Source organism: Abramis brama (assembly GCF_963993115.1).
Source record: "Abramis brama genome assembly, chromosome: 8".
NCBI lineage: Eukaryota > Metazoa > Chordata > Actinopteri > Cypriniformes > Leuciscidae > Abramis > Abramis brama.
The window spans coordinates 15,588,245-15,614,546 of record NC_139970.1 but is presented as its reverse complement, the minus strand read 5'-3'; the positions used below and the strand labels follow the sequence as shown (position 1 = coordinate 15,614,546).

Genomic DNA, 26,302 nt, shown 5'->3' with positions numbered 1-26,302 from the left:
AAAAAAAAAAAAAAAAAAGTTCATTGTTCACCACTCCAAAACATATCTGAGAGATTTACCATCAAGACGTTAACATGGGCTTTATGAGAAACACACTTCTCCATTAAAGACAATCTGAAGTCGCAATGATCCGCAGACGCCAGTGAACTGTATTTTTGAACCTGCACGTCATAACTGTGAGTTCAGCCAAACCACTTATTAAAAAGAAAAGAGGCCACGGCTATAAAGACAAAAACGAGGAGCTTGTTATTTTTCTTTCGGGGAGGTGAACAGGAAAAAGATCAATGGTTGTGGTGCCGTCTTTTGCCACAGCTATGGCACTCTGTAGCATTAAAAAACAGCTCAAGAAATGATATTATCGAAGCGTCAGTCTTTGAAGCGAACGCCAAGAATAATTTCCCACATATAACATTCCCTACTGAAACCACACATTGCTGTGGTGAACACCCCTCCCAGCCCGGCTCATATTCACTTTCCATATTCCTCCAGAGAGAAATGCAGCTTCATCTACTGCCCAATTAGAGACTGATGAGTCGCTTCTAGCCTCTCAAGCCCCACAAAAGGTACTTTATTCCAGTAAGGAGCGAAAAGTGTTATTGCTCCTTCCGCAATAAAGCAACAGAGCTGATGATCATGAGGTCTTTATATGGGAATGAGTGAATGTAACGCCACTGCTGTACAAAATTATTAATATTATGTGGAAATGATTTGGAGGAACATACAGTAATAAAAAATAAAAAATGAAGTTCTTCCCAAGATCCATAAAGATGTCCGTGTGTTTGAGCAACAACTTGATAAATAAAATAAAATAAAAGCCATGAGGCACAGAGATGTTCTTAACAAATATTTTACTGGGAAGTGATCCAAGTATTGATAAAGTAATGTTTTTTTTAAGGTATTTTAAATGGAATCTTAAGACGATTCTAATATTCCAGACAGTTTGAATTCCAGTCAACCAGAATTCACAAATGAATAATAATAATAAAAAAATAATAATAAAAAATAAATAAAAATGACATGAAACAATTAAAATATAAATATTTGATTTTGGCCCTAATACAAATTCAACAAATAAATTCTGACTGTGAATTTAAAAATAGCCCTCACACAAAATTATTATATAAATTAAATTAGGATTTCTATATTAAACAATAAATCAAGATATAAAAGTAAGACTGCCATCTTAAAGTGGTATTTTTGTTTATTTCACATTTGATCTAAAATTACTAAAAAGTCAAATTTATTGTTTCTTTTATACACATTTTGTTTATAAATTAAAAATTGTGAAAGGCCAAGATCAATAATTTACATAAAATTACTGTAAGATTACATTTTACAGAATTGAGGTTTGCTAGGGGTCAAACTGACTGGAAACTGTCCTTCAAGTCAACAAAAAATACAAACTAAGATCCTTTTATAAATTAATATCTATCCCACAATAAAGTGATTTACAGATGTTTAAAGATGTTTCACAGAACATTACATCCTCCATGTTAAACCCAGTTTATCTCTTCACTGTCGAGAAAAAAAAAAAAGTCCTCACAAGGATCTCTGACTCTCAATTACAAAACCTCAGCAACTCTTTCGAATCATATGTAACAAGTGGTAACGGTCTCTCTGTGATGGCACTTTGTGCTTCTACTTTTATATATACATACTTTATTTTCCAGCGATTGTTGTCCATTGGTGAGCGAATGAGCCCAAATACTTGCTCAAAAATCCCAAGACAGGCATTGTCACGGTGGATGGTCCCTGCTACGGCAACTACCACCAGTCCATGAGCTGAAGATATACACTTTAACCCATAACCCTCCAAGTTTGGGCAGAACAACAGACGTTCCTCTCCTGCAAGAGCATGTAGCCGCTGGCTGACCATCTGTGCCCCATTGAACTCATCTAAACGCTGCTCTCCCGTACATAAGAGAAGTCGAAGTCTCGCGTCCTCCCAGAAATGCTGAGGACCCCAGTCCTGCACCGGAGGCCCTTGACTGGGGTTCTGAGAGTTCAGAAGGCTGTAGAACCACTGGCAAAACTGTTTTCCCAAAGCTGCAAGGTCTGACAGACCATCTCCAACCTCATCTGTAATGACTGTGTTCTTCTCACGCCTTGAGATCTGTTTGAAATATGGACCAGGTCAAAATACAACCTATAAAACCTTAACTTGACAAGTGATATTCAATGCAGCGTTCATACAGATTTGAAAGAAGAAATTCAAGCACTTCTCAAGCAGTGGCAGCCGGTGCTTTTCAAGAAATGGGGAGCTTCTTTTCTTTTTTTTAAAGTGAAATTACGTAATTACATAAATGTTTGGGGTCAGTAAGATTTTTTCTTTCTTTTTTTTAACTTTTTTAATACTTTTATGCGGCAAGGACAAAAAAAGATTTATTATAAAAGATTTACTGGAATATTAAATCATAATGGAGTACATTTTAGAAGGATCATGTGACACTGAAAGCTGGAGTAATGGCTGCTGGAAAGTCAGCTTTGTCATCACAGGAATAAATACATATTACAATATATTAAAATGTGAAGTTATTTTTAATCGTAAGCATATTTCACAATATTACATTTGACTGCTTTTTTGATCATAAAAATGCAGCCTTGGTGAGCAAAAGAGACCCCAAACCTTTGATCACAAGTTCACTTCTAAACACTTTAGACTTCTAAACACACAGAGAGAAAGAGATATTACAACACTCCATGTACAGCAATATTTTTTAAATGACAAGTGCTGTCAATCATGTATGTCACAGGTTTAATTGCATTGGCCGCTCAAGGCAAAGTTCTGCCTTTTTAAGACCTCATCCAATTATCAATAGATAAGCTGGGCTTCCAGGCGCTGTAGACAAAATACAGCGCTTGAAAGCTCAATGTTTAATGTTTAATCAGATGCCAGGCATATGCACATATAACTCTGACACACAATCACAGCAAAAATGACGTGTTTAAAGCCACATGTTCAATAAACATCGATCTTAGCCCTATTGAAAGCTATGGTTTAGCTTTTGCTCATAAACTTCTATTGAATCCCAGCTTTAGTGGTGTTCTATGGGCCGTGTTATTTAACCTTCATTCAAAAAATACTGAGATACACAAAGAATGATTTTCCTTATTCTTGTAACATAACAGGTATCAAGCATTTTAAAGGATGATATTCCAAATTCAAGCACAATTCAACTCTTAAAGGATTAGTTCACTTCAGAATTAAAATTTCCTGATAATTGAAAAAAATTGCCTGAAAATTTCCTCCAACTTCAAAATCGTCTGACATCGTTGTTTTACCTTTTATTAATTTTTTTTTCAAGAGTTCACATGTTAATGAAATCTGATGTAATATTATAATGCGTATTTGGCTTGCTGTCCGGGGGGAGGGCTCCGAGCTCGGAATTCGGCCCACCCCAGAGTACTCCCCCCTATGAATGTATAGATCATAGGTATCTATGAGCAGCAGACCCAGCCGAATGTGAGGTGATGGGGTGGTGGCGGGATGCTGAGAAATTTGTCATGAGACAGGAGATAAGGGAAGGCTTTATTTATACTGGCTTCTTCTTGTGCTGATTGGATGATTACCTGAACATGCTCCTCCCGAACTTTGTTACATAAAACTTCATTTTTTGTAAATGGCCTTTGACTCAGGCCCAATCCCAATTCTATTTTATACCCCTTCGCCTACCCCTAACCCTTGCCCCTTGAAACAGAGTGTCAAGGTGTAGGGGTGAAAATATTCCCCTAAGAAATGGGACACCACTACTACACCGTTACATGTCATTATACGTTGTTGCTAGCGCCTACGTCACAGGAGATGCGCCAATGTTTATCACAAACTTCCAAGATGCCGTCGTCAGCTGTAGTCTTGCGTGAGTTACAGCAATTTTTTTGTATTTTTCTTCTGAAGTTTGCAGAAAACAATGGAGATGATGATATCTTCGACGCCTAAAGCTGCGTTCACACCAAACGCGAATAGGCACGAGTGATTTCAATGTTAAGACGCGTTTACGCGCGTCTGGAGGTCTTGCGGCGCGAATGAGGCGTTTAGTGTGGCGCGGTGGATTCGAATTAGCCTCATTCGCGCGTCCACTTCGCTTCAAACTTTTGCTTTTTACACGCGTCATATTGTTAACGAACTTTAACGATTTTTTTGCAACCGTTTCTTTGAAGAACATGACCGTAAATATGAACACAAGATTGAATGTGACAAAGAAAATGATTATTGGCAGTCATGTTGCCTCTGTAGCCGGTGTATGCAGGTACATTTCTCATACCCCTTCGTTTGAAGTGTGGTCCCGAAAAATCTTCGTTTCAAGGGCTATCTGGCCCTTCCCCTTAACCCCTACCCCTCCAACCAAAAGAGAATTGAGACAGCCCTACCCCTTCACGTGCACACGCAAAACAGAGGGGAAGGGGTAAGGGGTAGAATTGGGATTGGCCCTTAGTCTTTGCACGTTCGCTTTGAAAACAATAGGTCTGTACCTCTGGCCTACGTCACGCGTGACCTTTCAACGTGATTACATAATGCGTGGAGCATCACAGAGCTAGTGCAAGACGAGCATTTGTGGTTAAAAAGTATATATATTGGGGGTTTTTTTCAGAAAATGACCAATCGTTTCGCTTGATAAGACCCTTATTCCTCGGGCTGGGATTGTGTAGAGCCTTTGAAGCTGCATTGAAACTGCAGTTTGGACCTTCAAACCATTGGACCCCACTGAAGTCCACTATATGGAGAAAAATCCTGGAATGTTTTCCTCAAAAACCTTAAAAAGTAAATTATCAGGAAATTTTTATTCTGAAATGAACTAATCCTTTAAGTTGAAAGCATAACCGATAAAATCAAGCATTTCCAAACTTTGTACAAGCCATGTCAATGGCATTTCCAGTAGAGGGAATCTCAAGAAAACATGTCCAAGTCACATTACACACTAAAATCAATCAATCAATCAAATATTGCATAAAGGCAATGATATCGGTTTAAGGAACATTAGAATTTCTTGCATAACTCTAATTTCATGATGATGAACCCCTTCTGTAATATACAGCTATTTTTAACTGTAGGGTAGTTGACTCATAATGGATCCATTATTCAACCTTATGATTTAAGACTAAATATCATTGCAAAATATTACTAATACTACTACTATTAAAAATAACAGAATTAGAAAATGCTGATTACAGTACTTTAAAATAAAGCATATAATGTTAGGATGTCAACCTCCAAAAATTATTTAATGTCAACTACCCATTATAACAAGCAAGCAAATAAATAAATAAATTATTACAACATATAATTGATTGCACTGTAATTCAATTATATATATATATATATATATATATATATTTTTTTTTTTTTTTACTCTAGCATGAGGTATAAATACTTTTAACTATATTGTAAAGTAAAACCACTTTTTAAATAGTAATTTAAATTAGATTATCAATGATAATTGTGGCAAAGTGTACTTAAGCTTCATAAAAAAATAAATATATGAACACAATACGCTATAACAACCCTCAATGGTCCTAAAAAATAGACTTTTTTCAAGGGGGAACAAATATGTTGATTGCGATGCATATCACCCAAACTTGTTTTTGACAAATTGTGTTTAGAGATTGACCCGATGCCTACCTCACCAGACGACCAAAACTCAATGGTTCTCCTGACCAGCTGATGTTTCTCACTATTAGGGGGCATGGCAACTCCTTCATTGGCAAGATACTTAAAAATGACATCCCGGTGTACCTTCTTTCTCTTGAGGAGCTCCTCAGCATCTTTTGAGTAAGTTATGGTGGCTTCAATAGCCTCTGTTGATCAGGAAATAGACTGTGACAGACTGACAGATACACAGCTCACAATAAACAAGTCACAATTGCTCAAAATCTAGTGTGCCGCCTACCTAAACACTTTTCTAGCCACCAGACATCGCCGATATTTACAGAACCGTTTGGAAAAAGGTTAGCTTCACAGTAGTCTTACCTTCTGTGCTCTCTACAGCAATCAGTCGATTCGTTACTGTATCTTTAAGGGCGAGCAAGTCGTCCAGGGGTAATAATTTTAACAGTTTTCGACAGCCACTTTGCTCTTTCATTGACAAATGTGACATACTTACACCAGTTATGTCAAACTACTCATATCACGTACTTCTACTAGGATCTGCGCTATGTGAAAGTAGAACAAGCAGTTGTTTCCGTTGTTGTGGGGCACTACAGCGCCTTCACAGTCCAGATAAAGGTGGTGCACCAATCATCCCGTCAAAATAAAAGTTCAAGATACCTAAAAGAGACTGAACATACCAACAGCCCATTGGAATATTGGGAAAACTGTTTATATCTGATAGCATTGCAGTTTTTGTGTACGCTAGCCTTATCTGTAGGCCTACCCTGTGAGACAGTGGAGGAAGAGGAAGTATTGTTCAAGAGGAGAAATCTCAGCCCAAACAGTCAAACCACTTTTATTTCTCATTTAAAAAGTTACAGTTTCCCACATTTACACTAGTACATCTAATAACCACATGACCCCTGGGGCCTGTACCATGATGGTAGTTGAACAAACTCAGGGTTGCAGGATTAGTTTCGAGTTGACAAAACCACCAAACCAATCCATCCAGGCTTTGTTGGTACCATGATGCTGATTATCATCTTTCTCTGTCAACTCAGGCTTTGATCCTGAGTTTAAGAGTTTAGGTGTGACATCAGAAGCGAACAGCCAATCACATGCTGAGAAAGAGTGAAACTCATTCAAAACTCATTGAAATTAATTTCTCACAAGAGAAGCAGCGCAATTCACTTATTAAATAAAGGTATTAAAATATTAAGAATTTATACAAATTTACACAGCAAGAAAATTAGCTGTCTATGAAAGAGGACAGCTAAAAGAAAAAGTCTCACTACTGTATATCAGTGCAAGTAAAAGTTGTGAAGTTAGTTTATACATTTGATAAAGGTATAGAGAGAAATTAACAGTTAAGCTCACATGTAGTCATTTTATAGCTTCATCTATTGATTCTAAAGCGTATTTATATTACCTTTATATATTTATTCATTTAAACTCTGCGTAATAATATGAACTTGAACTAAAATTGTAAATGTGTGATCGATTAAGGGTATAATAATTGATGAATAATGAATAATAATTACATAAATAATATCTAAATCATACAAATGTATTATTCTAAATAAGCATTACTAAAAGCCAGACGATTTAGTCTTTAAAAATCGTTTGCTATGTAGTGACCTTTAATTTGGAGCAGAAACAGGTGGAGTGACTTTATTGCATCAGACATGTGTCACTTTGCTCACAGCTGATTGGTCCAAGTTCGTTTTGCAACCTCTTACCTGGAACATAACTTGCCCCGGACCAGGTTAGCCGTGGAGCGTAAGTTGCAATGACGATGAACACTGCTGAAAGCCAAACCACTTTCATGGTGCCTAAAACCCATGGTTTGGCGCAAACTAAACTGAAACATACCTGGCTAGCCACCTAAACCGGCTTCATGGTATAGGCCCCAGGTCTCACCAAATGTTATTTTCTTATTTTTCTTCCACCATTGTGAAAAAAGCAAAAGGGTGTTTTTTTCTCCCGGAATTCTTTGACGTTACATTATGCCATACCGGTATGCTGCTATTCAAGCTGAATAAATAACATGTTATTACTATGTCAAATACATGCCATATACAACTCTTTCAGTTATAAAAAACTATCAATTGCTAGCTTACTGGGCCCCCACAATAGAGTTAAGCAGTGCAATTATATTATGCTAACAAATATTGACTTTTATTTGCATGAATTAATATTATACATAAAAGATATTATCAGAGGGTAAATGTTTGTTGGAATAAAATTACATCAATGATGAGGTGAAAGCTTCATTCCAAGTACCGGCTCTTGTACATTTTATTAACCACTAGATGGCCCTGTAATCGATACTCCGAGACTTTCTTTTCACAATCAGGGGAAAGCCTCAGAGATTCACAGGGCTCTATCCCTACAGTGAGGATGCTGTCATGCCACCGGAAATAGGGCCATCAGTGTCCCAATGTGTAGTGAGCCAAGGTCCTTACTGTCCTTACCAGTGCCCGGATTTGTGTACACCATGGCTAGACGGTATACTGGTTCACTACCAAGGAAGCTAGGGAGTTAATTGCACCCTGTGTCTAACCCGCCTCCACTACTAACCCTACCCTTAAAGAGGCTACCCAGATAGCATACATACCCAGGCCTCATCTGAGCCAACTATGGCACATATGGCTCAGTTCTGGCAGCGGCAAAGGTCATATGGGCCGTATCTGGCCCATACACAGCAAGCCACAACTCACACTAAAACTGGCTTGCTGTGTGTGGGCCAGATACGGCCCATATGACCTTTGCCAATGCCAGAACTGAGCCATATGTGCCATACAGTAGTTGGCCCAGATGAGGCCTGGATATATGCTATTGCCAGCCACACATCAGGTTGAATAATTGCCATCATTCCATGCGGTAAATGGGCCAGAAGAATGTGGGAGATGTGGGCCACAACTAAGCTAGATGTAATTTGCTATCTGGCTATAATCTCCACCCTAACTTCCGGTTTCATAGAGCTGGCCTGGCGCGGCTGTCCTGAAACTGCCTCTGGCTCTTCGGCTCTGCAGTTGGATACTATTGTCCCAATCAGCAACAGCAACAAGTGTCAGCAGCTAGTATGCATTTACTCAGTCAGAACACAGAAACCACATAGCAACACCTTGGCAACCACCCAGCAATCATATAGCAACGTGCAAAAAAAAAAAAAAAAAAAAAAACAGAACACCTTAGCAACTGCATAACAATGCCCCGGCAAACATTTAGTACAAAGTAACTGTATGGCAATGATAAACCTCTAAGGAAAATTTAGCAACCGCATAGCAAACCCCTTGCATCCATTCAAACACCCTAACAACCATACAGCAACGTGCTAAAAAACATCCAGAACACCTTAGCAACCGCATAGCCTAGGTCAGGGGTGTCAAACTCAGTTCCTGGAGGGCCACAGCCCTGCAGAGTTTAGCTTCAACCCTAATAAAACACACCTGATCAGCTAATCAAGTCGTTCAGGCGTATTTGAAAACTGCAGGTGTGTGTGTGTTGAAGCAGGTTTGGAACTAAACTATGTAGGGCTGTGGCCCTCCAGGAACTGAGTTTGACACCTGTGGCCTAGGTGATTTGTTTTAGTGACTCAAAATCCAGGGTATCCATTGACTTTGACCAGTGTGTTCGATTCCTGCACCTACATTATGACTCCTATAAGCCCACCCTTTTTGGTGAATAAAAACTTTTATGAATTATTCGGTTACTGAACTGACTCACTTAACTGAAAGTTAACTTTCCGACTCAAAACTCTACTCAATATTATTTGTGCATACAAAATGTATTAACTAAATGCATGTATTTATTTTTATGGTTGAAAATCATCAGCAACAAGTGTCCAGCTAGCATACATTTTGTTTGTTTGTTTTCATTTTAAAATTCTATTTATTTTACATTACAGTCACTAGTTAGCAGCATAATTCCATTTGTTCTTCCATTATGTTATTTTTTTATAGATTTAATGGCTTACTATTTACTGTTAAATTAAAATGGAGAAAATATTAGCCTAATAAACAATGAGTTGGTGTTTCCAAACTTTTAACTGACTATTTTAACTGGTAGGCCTAGTGTGTGTTGAATGTGGTAAAAGTTTCTGGTTCAATGTGAGTGGTGCAATTTCATCAAGACGACGCATGATGGCAGTGTTGCAGTTAGTTTTTTTGCTTACCGAAAGTTATGGCTGTTCATTCAAAGGGGTTGGAGGAGATGGGCGTTTTTCTGGGATAAGGTGATTATCACAGTGGGACTCCAGTCACCACTCCCCGTGCTCATGGAGCAGCAGTAGCCTAGTCTCAGTCAGTTTCACTGCACGAGAGAGGGACGCGTCCCACACTGCTCACGGGACACACACAGACAAAAGCGCCGGGAAGGCAACACGCGAATCATCTTTCCCAATTTATTTAGAGCGGGATATCGCTTTGCCTTAAAAGGTGGATTAAAAGGGACATTTTAATCAAGAACTGAGGCAAGTTATGTTTTCATTCATTTAAAAGTTGCTTTTTCATTCCGGATGAATCTTTTGTGTTGCTAATTAAACTTATATTCGCAGCACATTTACTTATTCATTAATTGAGTCAAATCTATAAGAAAGAGACGCAAGCGGTGATAATTTTTATTTTTATTTGAACGGTTTCACGGTGAACTTACTTTAGTTATTGTTGCAAAATGCGTGGTCATAAGTTAAACAGAAAACCGCGTGTCCCGAACTCTCAGAGCATCGATGCTCAAGAAAACAGGATTGAAGTTTTATTCAGAGTGTAAACCGGATAAATGAAGACTTAAAAATGAGGGGTTAAGGGAGGAAGGAACAAGAGCCTCGATTAATAAAAAAAAAGTTTCATGTTTGGGTCAATTGCCAAGCAACTGCGCGTTAACATGAGACTTCAAATGATAAAGCATAAAGAGCGCAACAGTATTTGCATGGATGGTCGATATGGCAGCACACACACACACACACACACACTGGGAGCGTCAATGGTCTTAAAGATAAGTGGCAGAGACAAAGAAGCCTGAAGCCTGCTGAGTTTGAGCTGGATCTATCAAAACCCAGTGTACTTAGACCACTTTTTTGTCCAATGTCCCCCACTTGTTAGTGGTGTGTGGCAGGACAAACATCACTATTACTATCACTCGTATAATGTTGGATTAAAGGTTTGTTCAACCCCCTAAAAACGTATTAAACTTCAGCACGTAACTCGTTCCTCTCAGGACTTGTTATGGGCTTGAGTGATACAGGATAGGCTGCCTCAAGTAATTACTGGGAAGAGATGTTGTTACTTTTCTATCAGATTTTTTCCCCCACCAAACTATAAAATCCCATAGACCTGCATCAAATGGACCAGAATATCATAGAGACTTGTTGGGCGGATCACTAAGCAAACACCCAGAACACCTTAGAAAATGTATATCAACATAACAATTACTCAGGACACAGAAACCACACAGCAACTCCTTGGCAACCACCAAGAACACCCTAGCAATCATAACATGCTAAAAGCACTCAGAACCAGCAATGCCCTAGAAACCATCTAGACTGTAGTAACCAGCAATACTCTAAAATTCAAATCACCTAACAACCACTCAGAACACCCTATCAACTGTAGAGCAACATGCTAAAAACACTCAGAACACCATAGCAACAGCATAGCAACACCCTGGCAATCACACCGAACATTTTAACCATATGGTAATGGTCTAAAACCCAATCAGAACACCCAAGCAACAACTACTCAGAGCACTTTAACAACCATATACCAACATGCTAAGGTGTTCTGCATAGCAATATCTTGGCAACCATCTAGAGCAAAGTAACCATATAGCAACGAAGAACATCTTAGCAACTGCATAGCAACACCCTGGAAACCACGGAACATCTTAGCGTTGTGGCAGTGAGCAACAGGCACTTGCCTTTTCTTCAGAAAATGTTTACCCTGTTTTCTTATTTCTTTCTTTCTATTACTTCTATGTTTCTGAAATATTAAAGCCATTAGACTTACATAAATGTGATTTATTTTCCCTTTGATCTAACTTGATTTGCACTTTGACACCTTTGATACTAAAAGCTACTTTGATTTTATTGATTTGATTCATTAATAAGTAGCCTAGTACTGTGGAAATTTCCTTATTGGAGTAATTGTTAGTGCTATTTTAAGGATTGATGGGATAGATGATCAAATGGAGAAAGAGAAGGGTTTTTTTTTTCTTTATGTGAAGCACACAAAAAGTAAAAACAATTAAATGGTCTCCTGTCATGTTAGATTCCCATATTGCTGCCTGCATAACGTACACTCTGTGAATTGAGTTTATGGTCTATGGAAACCACTCATGGCCAACAGTTAGTGCCAAGAAACTGCTCATATTGGGTTTGGTGTAATGTATTTAATCAGTGTAACTGGAAACCGTTGGCTTTTTGTTCTGGCTGACTGTAGTTTTTTATAACTTTCTGTGTAATTCCCTCAATGTTGACTTGTGAATAGTGAAAATGCAGCAAGTATTTCTCTAAATCAGATTTATGTCATAAAACAAGGAATTCACATAAAGTCTTTTCTCTAGCATTAAACTTTGTAGAAATTACAAGTACTGCATGTAATGCAATTTCTTTGCACCTTACTCTCACCTCACTTGGAGCTTATGCATTATTCCACCCACTGGACGCCTACAAATACATCGCTCTTCTCTGAAAAGGTGCTTTGCAAACCACAATCAACAGATGTGAGAGACTGAAGAGAGTGTTGACTTTTCAAGAGGGTTAGGTCTCTCAAGCTTCATACAGTAGAGTCACTTTCTCTAATGGAATGGCCCTTTTTATCGAGGTCTCTACATTTAGTTTTTACAGTAAGGGATAGTAAATGTTTGGTTGAGAACTCTTCACAGATGAGTAAACTCAAACTCAAAATCATTGCCCACTACAACTTAATGTAAATAAAATAACGACATTGCAGAATTCTCAAATCTAATTTTTATTCCGAGTCAGTCTCACTGCTCTCTCAAAACTTTGCAGAATTTATATGCTATTCTTTAATTAAGGACTTTTTATAATAGATTTATAGGATACCATTGTTTCAATGGCATCATTTGCAATGCTTCATGGCATAAGCAGTTATTTCCCTTGTAACTTGAGTACATCGTTTTGGTCCTTTTGTCATTTCTTTCAGTAGTTACTTTTTGCTTTGAATGTTGTGTTGTGACTCATGTTGGAGTTGGTTGCTAGCTTAGAACTCTCTGTTGAAGAGTTTTGCCTTTGGAGAAAAAAGATTCTGAAAAATACTGTGAGAATCAGTGACATTACTTTTCACCTAATATTTTATGAATATGAATTCGGACATACTGTTTTTCACCTACTCGTAGGCAAGTAGGCATGTACAGAGTACAGACATAGGACTTGATTAGCTTTTCCATTAATTGCGGTTGGCGCTAACCTCTTTATGATTCCCACTTCCGTACTATATAGTCGAAAATCAGTATGTGAAAAGAGTATTTCCTAAACAGTTGGCGAAAAGTAAATGACCTACTACTTCTGCCGAGATTCTGAAGTGCGCATTAGATGGACTCTTTTCTATCCCGTGAGGCCACAGAAGAGAAATTTTTAATGGCAGTGGAGTGACTGTTACATGATAAAGCCAGCATGACAAATTAGTTAATCTCAATTTCATTCATACTATATAGAGTGCACTTTTTTTAATGTTCATGAAGTTCATTCCTAATCAAATGTACTACCTACTCCGATAGCATGCAATTTCGGACACATTCAAACTCTGCAGGATCTGTCCTCAGGGGCCAGATTTGAAGAATCCTGCTCTTCACCATCTCCTATGACACCTTTAACCCAGGTGGGGTTTATTGATTTTTTTTAAAGGATATTGGCATGAAATTTCACCGTAGCATAGCTCTTCTCCTGTCTGAACAGTTGAAGAACTGTGTGCACAAAATATAAAGTTATTCCATGTGGAGCATACTTCAGTGAAGTTAGGTCTGTTTTTTTTTTTTCTCCATTGGTTGGTGCCACTGGCACTCTGAAAGAGAAGTTCAACCAGAACACAATTATATTGCTAAGTGTTCAGCAGCTTCTCATGAATCAGCAGTGAGGATAAGAGCAACAGACTTGAGGTGGCTCTACTGTCTCAGACATGCCTCATGGAAAGTGTTGCCAGGGTCACGGTTTTCCCGCACAGTTGGGCTATTTTGAAAATGCAGTCAGATGTTAGTGAATTTGGAGTGGCCACGTGCACGAAGTTAGTCATTTGCATAAAACACGCCCAAACCATCTTCATATAAGGGCTTTCTGCACACGCTTTCCTTACAGCCTTTCGTCACTCTCATCAAAGTCAAACTTGCCGCTGTTTGCAGACGCGCTCTTGGCCGATCAGCGAGCAATGCCAAGTGTGCCATTCTCACCAGTTATCACAATTAACACCTTTTATACAGACCCACATTTCTAACCTTTTATTATCCAGCTGTACATGCGCGTATATATGCGTTATTCAGAAAAACTTTGCAGCTGAATATATATAACGCAGCTTTTCTTACTCTTTAACTGCATGATGGTAGCCTATGTATTTAAGATGAAATTAAATTGTATTTTTTAATAAATGTATTATATAATATTATATATGGATTATATAATCCAATTGTTGCAACATACTTCAATAATTATAGTCCTGTCTTGTGTTCGGATGAAATAGTATAACTTCTTAACATGATTAGCTATAAGGCCGTACAGAGTAAAAAGTGCTTTTTGCGTGCGTGTGGTTTGTTCCTATAATTTTGCTTCTATTTAGAATACATTTTATTACGACATTTTTGGTGAATCGTGATTTGTTCTTAACATTGTTCGCACATTTCACGCTCAAATTTGTGCGTACGTATGTTTGGTGAATGAGACCCAATGACCTCTGTCACTTCACTATCTCAGTCTCATGGCTAACAGCACTGGTTTTACTCTGTAGAGAGATTAATTGTTACTGGGAAAAAGTAACTTCCTAAGGTTATTTTCCTCACATGAAAACAGGACAAAGTATTCCCTCTTTGGGTGCAGTTAGTGGAGGATACACGGATGAAAAGCATAATAGTATCAGGAGTTAAAGTTATTTGTCGCGAAGAATGATAATGTCATGTTTTCATGTGATGCTCAATTGAAACTATTGTAAAAGTAGCTTTTAAAGCACTCATATTGTACACATATTTATAGGATACTGATGCTTTTAAATATAAGCCTATTTATGATACTTTATGATTGAGACTTTCAAACGCATTTCTATCTTCATAGGCTTATTTTGGATTTGAGTGAGCTTTTATGGTGTCTTAGCAGAAATTCATGATATTTTAGTTGCTGAAGCAAGACTTGGAGTTATGAACCAGCTTGTCACACAAAATGTTAGTTTTATTACTACTATTATTATTATTTTAAATGATAAATGTCCCAAAGATGCAATTCAGAGATTCATTCTAGACTGCCAAGCCTGGCTCCCGTGGGATTGTGGAAAGTCAGTCCGAGGGTTTACCCTGGAAACGGTGCAGACTTGCATAGCAGTGTTTCAGGTCACTGAGCATGCTTGCATATACTCACAAATAGCCACAATGGCTTTGCCCCATCGCTTCATTTGGATCCCAGCTGAAGTTGCCATCACCAGCCATGTGTCTGGCCCTTTATTCAGCGGTCTGTACTCGATTAAACCCTATTATGTTGTTAACTTGTTCCACTGGCATCACTAAGTGTCAGGTTAACGTTTTGGTTCTGCATTTCCAGATTTTTTTTACCTTTTAGAAAGGGCATGGATTGATTTGAAACTGAGCTGAAATTGCTGAATCCTATTTAGCTATTTAGCTTGAATCCTATCCTATTTTACTTAAATGTGTTCTAAAATGTAAATGAAGGGTCTGTTTGATCTCAGTGCAGGTCTGGTTGTTTTAGGTGAAAGCTTAAAAAAGAGGGACTTTCTGCTCTGCTTTGTCCGTGTACGGAAAATCACACGTGGCTCACTTCCAGGAATTTTAAATTATACATTATTGGTGTTGCACTTAGAAATGTAGGGCAGCTGCAGAGTTTTGGGTGTGGGCCAGTTTAGAAAGGTGACAGCCGGTCAATCCAGTGAAATACTAATGCTGATGCTGCACATGGTGGCTTCATTTTTAGGGCAGTCATGTAACTAAAAATACTACGCGGCTTAATCTGATGGATTTATAAAGAGTTGTGGGAAGCTCTATGCGATGATTCTGAAATCTGGCTTCAACAATGATGCCTTTATTTGCTAATGCACATCAACTGCATCCAATTATGTGCAGAAAAACATGTCTGACCTGATGCACTGTATGGAAACTGCATGGCCCATTTGTTTAAAGCAGCAGTTCCTTTTCAATAGTGAAAATGGGAAGTAGTCTGTATCAGGGTGGGGCAACATAGCAGAAAATATATATTTTTCACAATATAGTCTTGACGATATTCAATATATCTTAGGAGAACCAACATTCAACCAAATAGCCATTGTTGCCTAGAATCAATCATTCGTTCATTCAGCCATTCGGTCGTTCATTTAGCCATTCGGTCGTTCATTCAGCCATTCGTTCATTACTTTGGCTCAAACGATTAAAATTGTGTTTTTAAAACATTTTTTAAAATAGTTTTTCAAAATCTTTGCAGATTAAATAAAATAAATACCACATGATGTGCTGTCCTTGTCAGAAAAAACGTAATCCTGCCTCTCTTGATCTGTAGATTGATTCTGAAGGATTTATTATATGGTCCATGTACTCCAGTGCTGTTTAAATGTAGTTATGTCATTGGGGGGAATCTGGGCTACTAGGCTAACAGCACTAATTCACATGCTTGCTGAGGATCGGACCACACTTTTGTAAATTTTAGTAGAACAACCGTTTCCAAGTTTCCCCTTTTGATGGGACTTTCATTCTGATGTTTCTCCCTACTGTAATCTTTCCTTCTAGAAAAGGTGTTATTGAAATAAATGTTATGATCAGAGACATACCCATGCACCCCATCACTGGCAGATTTAATACCACATATTTGGTGGTGCCTGTTTATTACCTGGTTTCCTCCTGGCTTGTTTTTCTACTCTTCCTGTATAAAGTCCACAGTATAAATTGTCCATTTGTGCCATGTGGCATACGGGCAACATAAAATAAACCAAAAGATATTAAAATAAATGCCATTCTTAAACAAGTTTTCTTATAAAGTCTGTCTATGTGAAACCAAATATTTACCATTAAGTATTTTAAGCACTGATGATCATGGATTAAAGAAATAAAAACACTGGTTTTCTGAGGAGAATGTTTATTGGCCAATAATTTGCCCTTCCAGAGCAGCTGGTATTCAGTTAGAGTTGTAGATTTTGCCAGGAGTTGCTATGCAGTGGGGAGAGCGAGCCCTGGAATTATTCTCTTTACACTGGAACCGCTGGATACATCCAGGGTTTCTCCATGTCTTGTATGACCTTTAGTCTGTGGTCCTTTCCACTGTCCTTTTCCGCAGGTAGCTGATTATATCCCTGGCTGCTTGGTTACAGCTGTTGCCAAGACACAAATTGAGCAAGACATAGAGATAGGTGGTTTCCCCCACTATTATTCGACAGCAAAGATAATGCAAAACAGAAAAACAATTGTAAAAAGCTTCATTGTTCTATCCTAAGTAGTTGGCTGAGATAACTGTGATTTTATTAGCAGTGAGGGTCATACAGTATATGTATTATAAGCAAAAAAAATATTTAATGATTTTAGCACTTTGATAATCTCTGTCAGTGTTTAGAGTGCAGAAATTAACCATATGGGCAAAAATGGCATGCATGTGGTAGAAAAGTATGATCTGTAGTATACTCTTGTTATCTAACAAGATATCTCTTGTATTTAGATCTATATATCTCTTATTTAACATGTTGACGATATAAGTAGGGGTGTGCGATATCACGATTTTAAATTGGGAACGATTAAAATGTCTCCACGATCTGCTTTTGAAGAAATATCGTAGTATCGTGCTACAGCGCACATTACATCAGTTGCAGTTCTGGCTCCTGCGTCCCAACATACTGTACAAACTGACATACATTCACATCATGAATTCACATAGCAACGCAGCGGTAGGGTTACACGCATGTGACATTGCAGTTCTTCGCAGTCACTAAACTTTATTTGCATGTGTTTTAAAGCCTTTGCCAGTTAGGCTTTTTATGTGCACGCTATTCTGATATAAACTTTTCTGAGCGCGTACACCCGAAGTGCATTAAAAACCTGTCAAACAGCGCATGACTACTAAACTCTTATCGGATGCGTGTCTGTGCATTAGATCCGTGCATTTGGACCGCAGCCTAATAAACCTTGTGTCATTAATGGTAATAAAACAAGATATAAAGAGAAAATCACTTCCTGATCTTAACTGAATAACTTCAGTAGCTTTAATAAAAATCAATGTGTATTTAATTCATAACATGAACTCTGTAGCGTTTTATTTTTTAAGATATGTCAGATATGTCTTTTTTTACAGTCTCCAAAGTGAGTTTTGTTAATTGTTTAGCTAATGTTTAGGCTAGTGTTATTTAAGGGGGAAAAATAATATATATCTTGTGCTTTAGCCTATGCAGCTGCGCAGTTACTTATGTATTTATTTGTTTTAGTTAGTTAATAATTTAGAATTTGAAAAATTATACCTATTACTTTTTTTTTAATTAATGTGCTCCACACTATTTTATATTGGAAAAAAAAGACCTTAAAGGTATTGTCCCTTTAAAATAATAATAATAATAATAATAATAATAATAATAAAAAGCTGAAGAACCAATGAAATGACGAGCAGAGTTTTCATTTCAGATGTTCAAACATGAAGTATAGGTGGCAGTGGCACATATCAATGTTTTTTTTTTTTTTTTTTTTTATGTGTTGTTTATTTCAGCTGTGATCCACGATTTGCTACTATATAGTTTCTGGCAAACCGTATTAGGGGAGGGACATTTTCCTTCTAGAGAGATGATTTGATTGGGAAAAACTTTGTATGATGTGCAAGATGAGCAATATTTTTTTCTATTGTACATTTATCTGCTAAATGTAATGCCAATGTTTATGAGTACACTAGTGGATAAAAAGCCAAAGTCTGATTTCAGTTTAATGGGCTCTTTTTAATTTCTGACACCAGGGCAGCAAAGTCTGAAAGTTGATGAATAATTCCACCCTAAATACTGGCAATCTTAACAGTCCAAGATCTGCTGTTGGCTTTCACCTCTTAATCCTTAATTTACATTAAACTTCAGTCATGCTTATCAGTGCACTCAAATGACACTTGTTTATGTTATCAACAAACCACAATGCATTACACTGTCTGCCCTTTATTTGGGACTTGTTTCATTGCTGATGTTTGACTAGGACTGGCGATGCGGGGTGCTTTGTTGTTTTTTCGCTGGGAGTGAAAACATAGGCTCTTATTGGAGGAGCTTTATGCTGAGCACTACAGTTTGCCATTGCCCATTTGTTTGAACAGTGCATGGGGGTTTAGGGGCTCGGTAAAGCCTGGTATCAAAGCCCTGAATGTGATTGGCACCTGCATTAGTGACCAGAGAAGGGAAAAATTAGCGCACCTAGCAGTTTAGCTGTTTAACTGTGAAATCACAATTTAATGTTACATGATGGGTTTGCTTAAAGTAAACATTTAAATAAAGTTTTTTTTTTTTTTTTTTTGCTGTTCACTTTGTTTAGTGAGAAAGTGGTAAAAAAAATGTATGACTCGACCCCTCAAACATCTTGGGAATATCTATGGGTCATTAGCTAGGACAAGGGTTTTTTGTTACATAATTCCCGGTGGAATATCTTGTGTCCATAGTGTCCTGAACAGAACTGAACATGCCAGTCCAGTCAAGTGCTGCTTTGCAAATCCAGAATTATTTTAGTTAAGAAGTGCAAGAAGCTGATGGTGACGTTTTATCAATATGAACAGACACCAGCATTAATGCACCATTAATGCACCGTGAAAGGACCAAGCGTAGAATGCTGGGTTAGATGGGTCAGTGACAAATAAGTGTCCAAAAAGTGGATAAAATCTTAAACTCAATTGAAAATGCATGTCAAATTTTTGGGAAATGTTGTCTTGGTATTCATGGTGTTTTCACATGGTTTTATCCTTTGCACCATTTAGTGGTGTAACCAAGTAATTTTATACCAGACAGAATTTGTCAGACAAAAGTTTTTTTATGTTTGCTTTTATAAACTTTGCTTTTAGTGTGTGTTTTAGTTCTTTAAACAGAAATTAGATTTTTTTTTTTTTTTATGTACATTGTGTTTGTTTCATTATAAATGAAATGAATTGTTTTGGTTTTAGTTAACAATAATATCCACAAAAATATCAAAATAATTTTTTTATCAAAAATGTATAACGTTTATCATTGAAGAGTTGTATTCAAGTCATTTGTCAGTATAAATTGTATTTTTAATGTATTTTGAAATAATCTATATACAGACATGCATCTAGTCAATGGAGGTAACGTATAAGTCAAGGCCTACTTTTTTCTGATATATAATTGTCTAAATTTCTCTCTAGGGGGTGCTGTCCAAAATGGAGGTGAAGACATCACTTCTCGACAATATGATAGGGGTGGGCGATATGGTCCTCCTTGAGCCCCTGTCAGAAGACACCTTCATTGAGAATCTAAAGAAGCGGTTCGATCACAACGAGATCTATGTAAGTAATGAATCCGTGTATCAATCGTTCAGTCGTTTTTTGATTTAATATCGAAAGTAGAAAAGTTTTGAGGCTTCCCATTTATTACTTTAAGTACTTTGATGCCACAGCAAAAAGTCCTAACAAATAAAGTTCAAATATTATTAAAGACAAATGAACAGACAGTAAACATAAGAATACATAAATTAAAACGTAGATAAATACTATAAAAACAGTTAGAAATAGTTAGGCTATGTCTAAGAGTAGTATTCAGGCAGGGAAATGTAATAATTAATATAAATAAGTATATAGTTGTCTAATGAATCAGGATATGCAATGTGAATGGATATCAAGAAGAATTGAGGATTTTCTACTTTTCTTATATCAAGCTCTGTGGCTCTGTTTCACTATTAAAGCATTGCTCTGTATTGGCTCAAGTCAATTGGTTATCTCTTGTTTGACAAGTGGCAGATACTGTGAGTTTGAAAACAGTCAATATTTTTTTTTTAGCATAACTTACACACTTCATTCTTAAAGGGAACCTTTTATGCAAACATTTAAAAAAAAAATTTTTTTTACATAATTGTGTTCTCAGTGTGTGAGGCCAAAACTTACCAAATGTATCAAAACATGAACTTAGACCGGCCTACTGCTGTTCTAATGCATTGATAGTAGTTTCATCTCTAGTGTCCCCGATGTCACCATTGTTGACAGTGTTTAAATACATCTGGGAATGGGAGGATATTATCATATTCCTCATAGAAATGAGAGATGTCAGTCCTCTTCTGTTTGTGTGAAAGAAGAATCGCTTTGAAGTTAATAATACTGAAGCATGTTTGTTTTTTTTGTACTAAGTTCCATGTCATCAAACTATGAAATAACAGAAATTAATGTATGGGAATTTAGGCTGTGTTGCCATGGGAGAGGTCTGATCCTCCAGCTACAAGCCTTATGCAACACTCACTGTAATGAAAGGTTGAAGACGGCATTGGTTATCTCTCGTTTGACCAGTGGCAGATACTGTGAGTTTTAAGTTTGAAAACAATCAATATATTTTTTAGCATAACTTACACACTTCATTATTCAAGGGAACCTTTTATGCAAAATTTACTTTCTTTTTTTTTTACATAATTGTGTCCTCAGTTTGTGTACGCAACCACCATATTATGGCCATCCAATCCATTTGTTATTTTCTCCATAAATCAGAAACAGTGTCTTAAAATGAGTTGTTTAGGAATGCACTCCATTGTGTGTGAGTTTGCCCTATTAGCTTAGCTCCTCCCCTGAGTGAGCTGTACTCATTTATCTCCTCTCTTGTTGTTTGATTCACATTAACAGCATAGACAGCAACAGGTACTGTACATTAAACTGCTGTCACTTTAATACACCGATCTAATATACAGTTGTGATTTCTTTCCCAGCTGTTTACGTTCACAGACATAACTGACTGTGTTTGAGAGTTTTTGACAGTTTAAGTTCAATAAGATGCAAAAGAGTGCTCAGAAAAACTTATATCAGACGTTTAATCTGATATGGCTTTAAAACACATGCAAATAAAATGCTTTCATGATGACTTAGAACTGCAATGTAACGTGAGCATCACCACAATTGAGATGATAATCAAAAACAAACAGGTGTCCATGCCCAACGTATCCAAGGTAACATGTCCTTGGAAGATTTTGTTAGATTTATCTTTATGTGGGGCAATGAAATCAATGAAAAATGTTCCAAATTAATTGCTGGGTTAGTCACCACACCTTATAAAAACTTGCTTTCAGTACTAGGAAATATCAAGATTAAATGATCCAGCTGAATGGCCTGTTTGCATTTTGTGTGGCACCATTAAAATTGACCCTTATAAATGGTGAGTAATGAATGACAGAATTTTCTTTTTTTGGGCGAACTAACCCTTTAAGCTTATATTGTACGGTTCATGAAGTTTCTAGGAGTGTCTCCACTCTCAGTATCATCTATGTATGCCAAGAAGCTTACATCACTGTCCATCATATCGCTTACATTTCACCAGTACAATACTAACTTAACAAAGAGTTATCTCCTTATCTAATCAATGCCCTGTAAAAAGAGGCTATGATGGGTCCAGTTTTAGATACAGCAGGCAATAAGAGCGGAATTATGAAACAAAGGTCCTTGTATTTATTGATATCATTAAACTTTGCTCTGTATAATTAACTGCAAGAAATAACAAATGTATTAATGGGAATGTGTGTATTTGCACATTTCCACATGCGTCTGTTCATTCATTCTTGTCAAAGTTACCTGCCGAATTGACGTCAGACACACGTCCGTTTACAAACCAATCAATGGTCAAGATGCAGCCCACATAGATGATAAAAACAGGACGCAATTATGTCATGTAAAGTTTTTAGTGTGCTCGCATAATTGTGAACAATGTGAAACCCAAACCAAAACTTACCAAATGTATAAAATGTATCAAAACATGAACTTTGATTCGGACCTTGGGTGCGGACTTTCAGGTGTGAAAACGCCCTTAGACTGGCCCACTCCTGTTATAATGCACTGATAGTAGTCTCATCTCTAGTGTCCCCGATGTCACCATTGTTGACAGTGTTTAAATACATCTGGGAATGGGAGGATGTTATCATATTACTTATTGAAATGAGAGATGTCAGTCCTCTTCTGTTTGTGTGAAAGAAGAATCGCTCTGAAGTTAATAATACTGAAGAATGTTTTTTTTTTTTTTTTTTTTTTACTAAGTTCCATGTCATCAAACTATGAAATAACATAAATTAATTTATGTGAATTTAGTTATTTCCTCAAAGTTGCCAACTTCTGTCTAGATTCCCTCTCTCATGGTTGATTCTTTTGGGAATAATAATTAGTAAATGACAGTATTCAATGAGTTAAATGTAGGCAGACCATTTGTTAACTGATTTTCCTTCTATGTAGTTAATCTAATTTTCATTTGTTTATTTAGTTACTTATTAATGTACTTTTTTATTTTTATATTTCAATGTAAACTATTCATTTTGCTTTGCAAAAAAATAAATATATAGGCACAAATTATGTCTACAAATGTCATTTTAGGAATTTAGTTCAAAAAGCTTTTAAGATAAATTCAGTTGTTGGAATTGTCCCAATGGCTCCAAACTTTTTTGATGGTTAGTGTATTGTGATTGATTTATTTTTTCTCTTCAACTTTCACTTCATCTGTCCATTTACAATTGTTTTTTATATCTTAGGCATTCATTATGCCTCTTGTGAACACCTTGACAGTAGGCTGTGTTGCCATGGGAGAGGTCTGATCCTCCAGCTGCAAGCCTTATGCAACACTCACTGTAATGAAAGGTTGAAGACGGCAGCAAGACATAGACATTGTTCTGAGGTCCCTCAGACATTTGAGATTTGCTTTTAGCGTGATAAGTTGAAAATTAGTTGTAGTGTAGCCTATGCGGAAAGATAGACTTAAAGAAAGAGAAGCTGGAATAAACGATTCAATGTTTGTATAAGTCTTCTGAAATAGACTACTTCATACACAGTTGTCCACTTTTGACCACCCTGTGATGTTGATGCTTCCTGGGATTCCGAACATTTTTGTTTGTGTTCTCTTGTTCAGTTGCTTGTGGGCCCCCCGCCTGTCTGAACAATACCCAGGAATTCCCATCTGGATCGTGCAGACGGAGGCATATTGTAGCGTTACTCCCCTACACTGCTGCCACCGCTGTTCCTACAACAGAATGAGCCAGCAAATGTGCATGCTGATGTCTGTGTCTCACAGCAGGGGATGAACTAGATTTGACAAGAATAAATACAGTGAGCTTTTAGGGTTGTCACAATAACAGTACAAATTCACAATTACCATCATTTTCATAATAGGCACCGTTTTTTTCATTACAACTGGCTTGACCCGTGCATAAACAGTGTGCAGTGACAACACTTGGGTACCAAAATTAGTCTATATACTGTATATTGAATATATGACTGGTTATGTTGTCTCTACTCATATCAGGTATTTTCACAAATTCTCATGCTTGATTCTTGTTTGTTGATCAGTGGTTCACTGCTTCTTTCACTTTCCTCCACAGACATACATTGGCAGTGTGGTGATCTCAATGAACCCCTACAAGTCCCTGCCCATCTACACAGCAGAAAAGGTGGAGGAGTATCGCAACAGGAACTTCTATGAGCTCAGTCCACACATGTGAGTTTAGAATCCCTCTCATCCATTGACCTCTGTGTCGCAAGATTGCACACAATTGGGGTTAGACAGTATGTCAGCACCATTTTGGTTATTTGACTGATGTTTGCAAATTTATTTGATTAAATTTTGTTTATATTTCATATTATTTTTCCATCCATTTTCCAAACAGCTTGTCCTATGTAGGGTAGCCTATACCAGCATCTTGGGCCGTAGGCAGGGAATTCAATTGTTTCTTCCTATTTTAACATTTAGTTTTTAGCACTAAAGTTAGGAACAGTTAGCAATAAGTTACAGCACAGATTCTAATCTTTTGGGAGCACTGTCCAACAGAGTCACTGGGTCCTATTTAAACGATATAAGCGCATGGTCTAAAGCGCACGGCGCAGGTGCACTTAGGGCGTGTCCAAATCCACTTTTGCTAGTTTGACGACGGGAGAAATGGTCGGCGCGCATGGTCTAAAAGGGTCGCCCTATTCTCTTAATGAGTAATGGGTGTGTTTTGGGCGTAATGTGCAATAAACCAATCAGAGTCTCATCTCACATTCCCTTTAAAAGCCAGTTGCACTCGCGCCATGGCGGATTCGCTATTTACATGGCAGAATTTGCAAGCGGAAAAACTGAACGCTTCACCAGAGAGGAAACGGATCTGCTTGTGTGTGAGGTTAAAGTGCGCAAGCAGACCATCTATGGGACAAAATGTACGCGCGTTGTGGACCCGCCTATAGGGGCACATTACTAATGAGCTCTTTAAATAACAAGAAAAATACTGCGCCATTGACTTTAGACCAGGTTTTTGTTGGTCAATGGCGCAAAGTCTATTTCAGTTGCCTCAAAATAGCAACGCGCCAACAATGCGCCTGAACACACCTCGTTTTCAGACCAGCACGCTCATGGGTGCACAAATGGGTGAAAATACATTTGCATTTTTAAACCACGTGGTGCAGGACTTGAAAATGATAACTGCGTCGGGCTGAAACTAGCAAAAAACACTGCGCCTGGCGCCGCATTGTACCGGATGTATGATAGGGCCCGCTTTCTGGTCAGCAGAGCACAAACTTGAGAAAATCGGTTTAGACATGAATACACAGGGTTGGAAATGCCATGCAGATTTTATAAAGCACTTTTATCAATAATAAGTGAAAGTCCCCCAGCGATGTCATGTTTGCAAGAAGTGCTTTTGCAGAGTAGTTGTGCATAAACAGAGTGTACTCCATTCACTCGACCCCTGAGACATGTTGTCCAGCCCTGCTGCCGGGGGAGGGGCTACTCCAGCTCACTGTCCTGTCCTGCTCCAGCTAATGACCATCTGTCTCTCTAGTGGGCTGCTAGCCGCCTGACCAGACTGCCAAATCAAAACAAAGCAGTCTGCTTTGTTTGATCGGCAGATGCACACTTGCCCTCTGAAAAACATCATATCTAACTCTCAAAACAAGAGTCATTGAGAATGGAATGGCTGTTCCAATACGCTTTTCCTACTCATTCTATACACTCTCCCCTGGAAAAGAAAGTTTAAATAAACAGCTGTGTACAGCTGTATTTTCTTTCCCAATATTTTTTTTTTCCTTTATGATCTTTTGATACTTTCGCCTATATGTTCATAGTTTGCTCTCCTCCTGTTTCTAAATTGATCTCTCTTCTGTTTCTGGGATCATCATGTTCATCTGATCTGCTTTAAGTAAATATTTTTTGTGGTATGCAAGTTCTCCTTCAGTCTTAATTCCTTCCATATTCATATGTTTTAGTCTTAGCACTGTTACAGTGATGTCAGGGTCGATGCTCCTCTGATCTGAAGCCAGACTCTGAGCTCATTCCAGGGCAGCTGCTTTTCCTGTCATGCCTGAGAAGCGGACCTTTTAGATGGCTCTGGGTTTACAGGCCTCCC

The 26,302-nt window shown here is 37.7% G+C and overlaps 2 protein-coding genes across 5 annotated transcripts in view; one reads left to right on the top strand and one right to left on the bottom strand.

The window, feature by feature from the left end:
* Positions 1-831: 831 nt before the first annotated feature.
* cUnh3orf38 (chromosome Un C3orf38 homolog) lies at positions 832-6,212 on the bottom strand. The gene is made up of 3 exons (XM_084123068.1): positions 5,966-6,212; positions 5,618-5,793; positions 832-2,113 (listed from the first exon to the last, which is right to left on the bottom strand). Exons 1-3 carry the CDS (start codon positions 6,090-6,092, stop codon positions 1,559-1,561), a joined length of 858 nt encoding a protein of 285 aa, XP_083979194.1. The 5' UTR covers positions 6,093-6,212; the 3' UTR covers positions 832-1,558.
* Positions 6,213-9,813: 3,601 nt separating this feature from the next.
* Positions 9,814-26,302, top strand: part of myo1b (myosin IB) — a 100,309-nt gene continuing 83,820 nt past the window's right edge. For all 4 annotated transcript variants that reach the window (XM_084122783.1, XM_084122782.1, XM_084122781.1 and 1 more), the window contains exons 1-3: positions 9,814-10,058; positions 20,121-20,261; positions 24,305-24,420. In XM_084122783.1, coding sequence (XP_083978909.1) covers positions 20,136-20,261; positions 24,305-24,420 — 242 coding nt within the window. In that variant the 5' untranslated portion in view covers positions 9,814-10,058; positions 20,121-20,135. The remainder of the gene's footprint in view (positions 10,059-20,120; positions 20,262-24,304; positions 24,421-26,302) is intronic.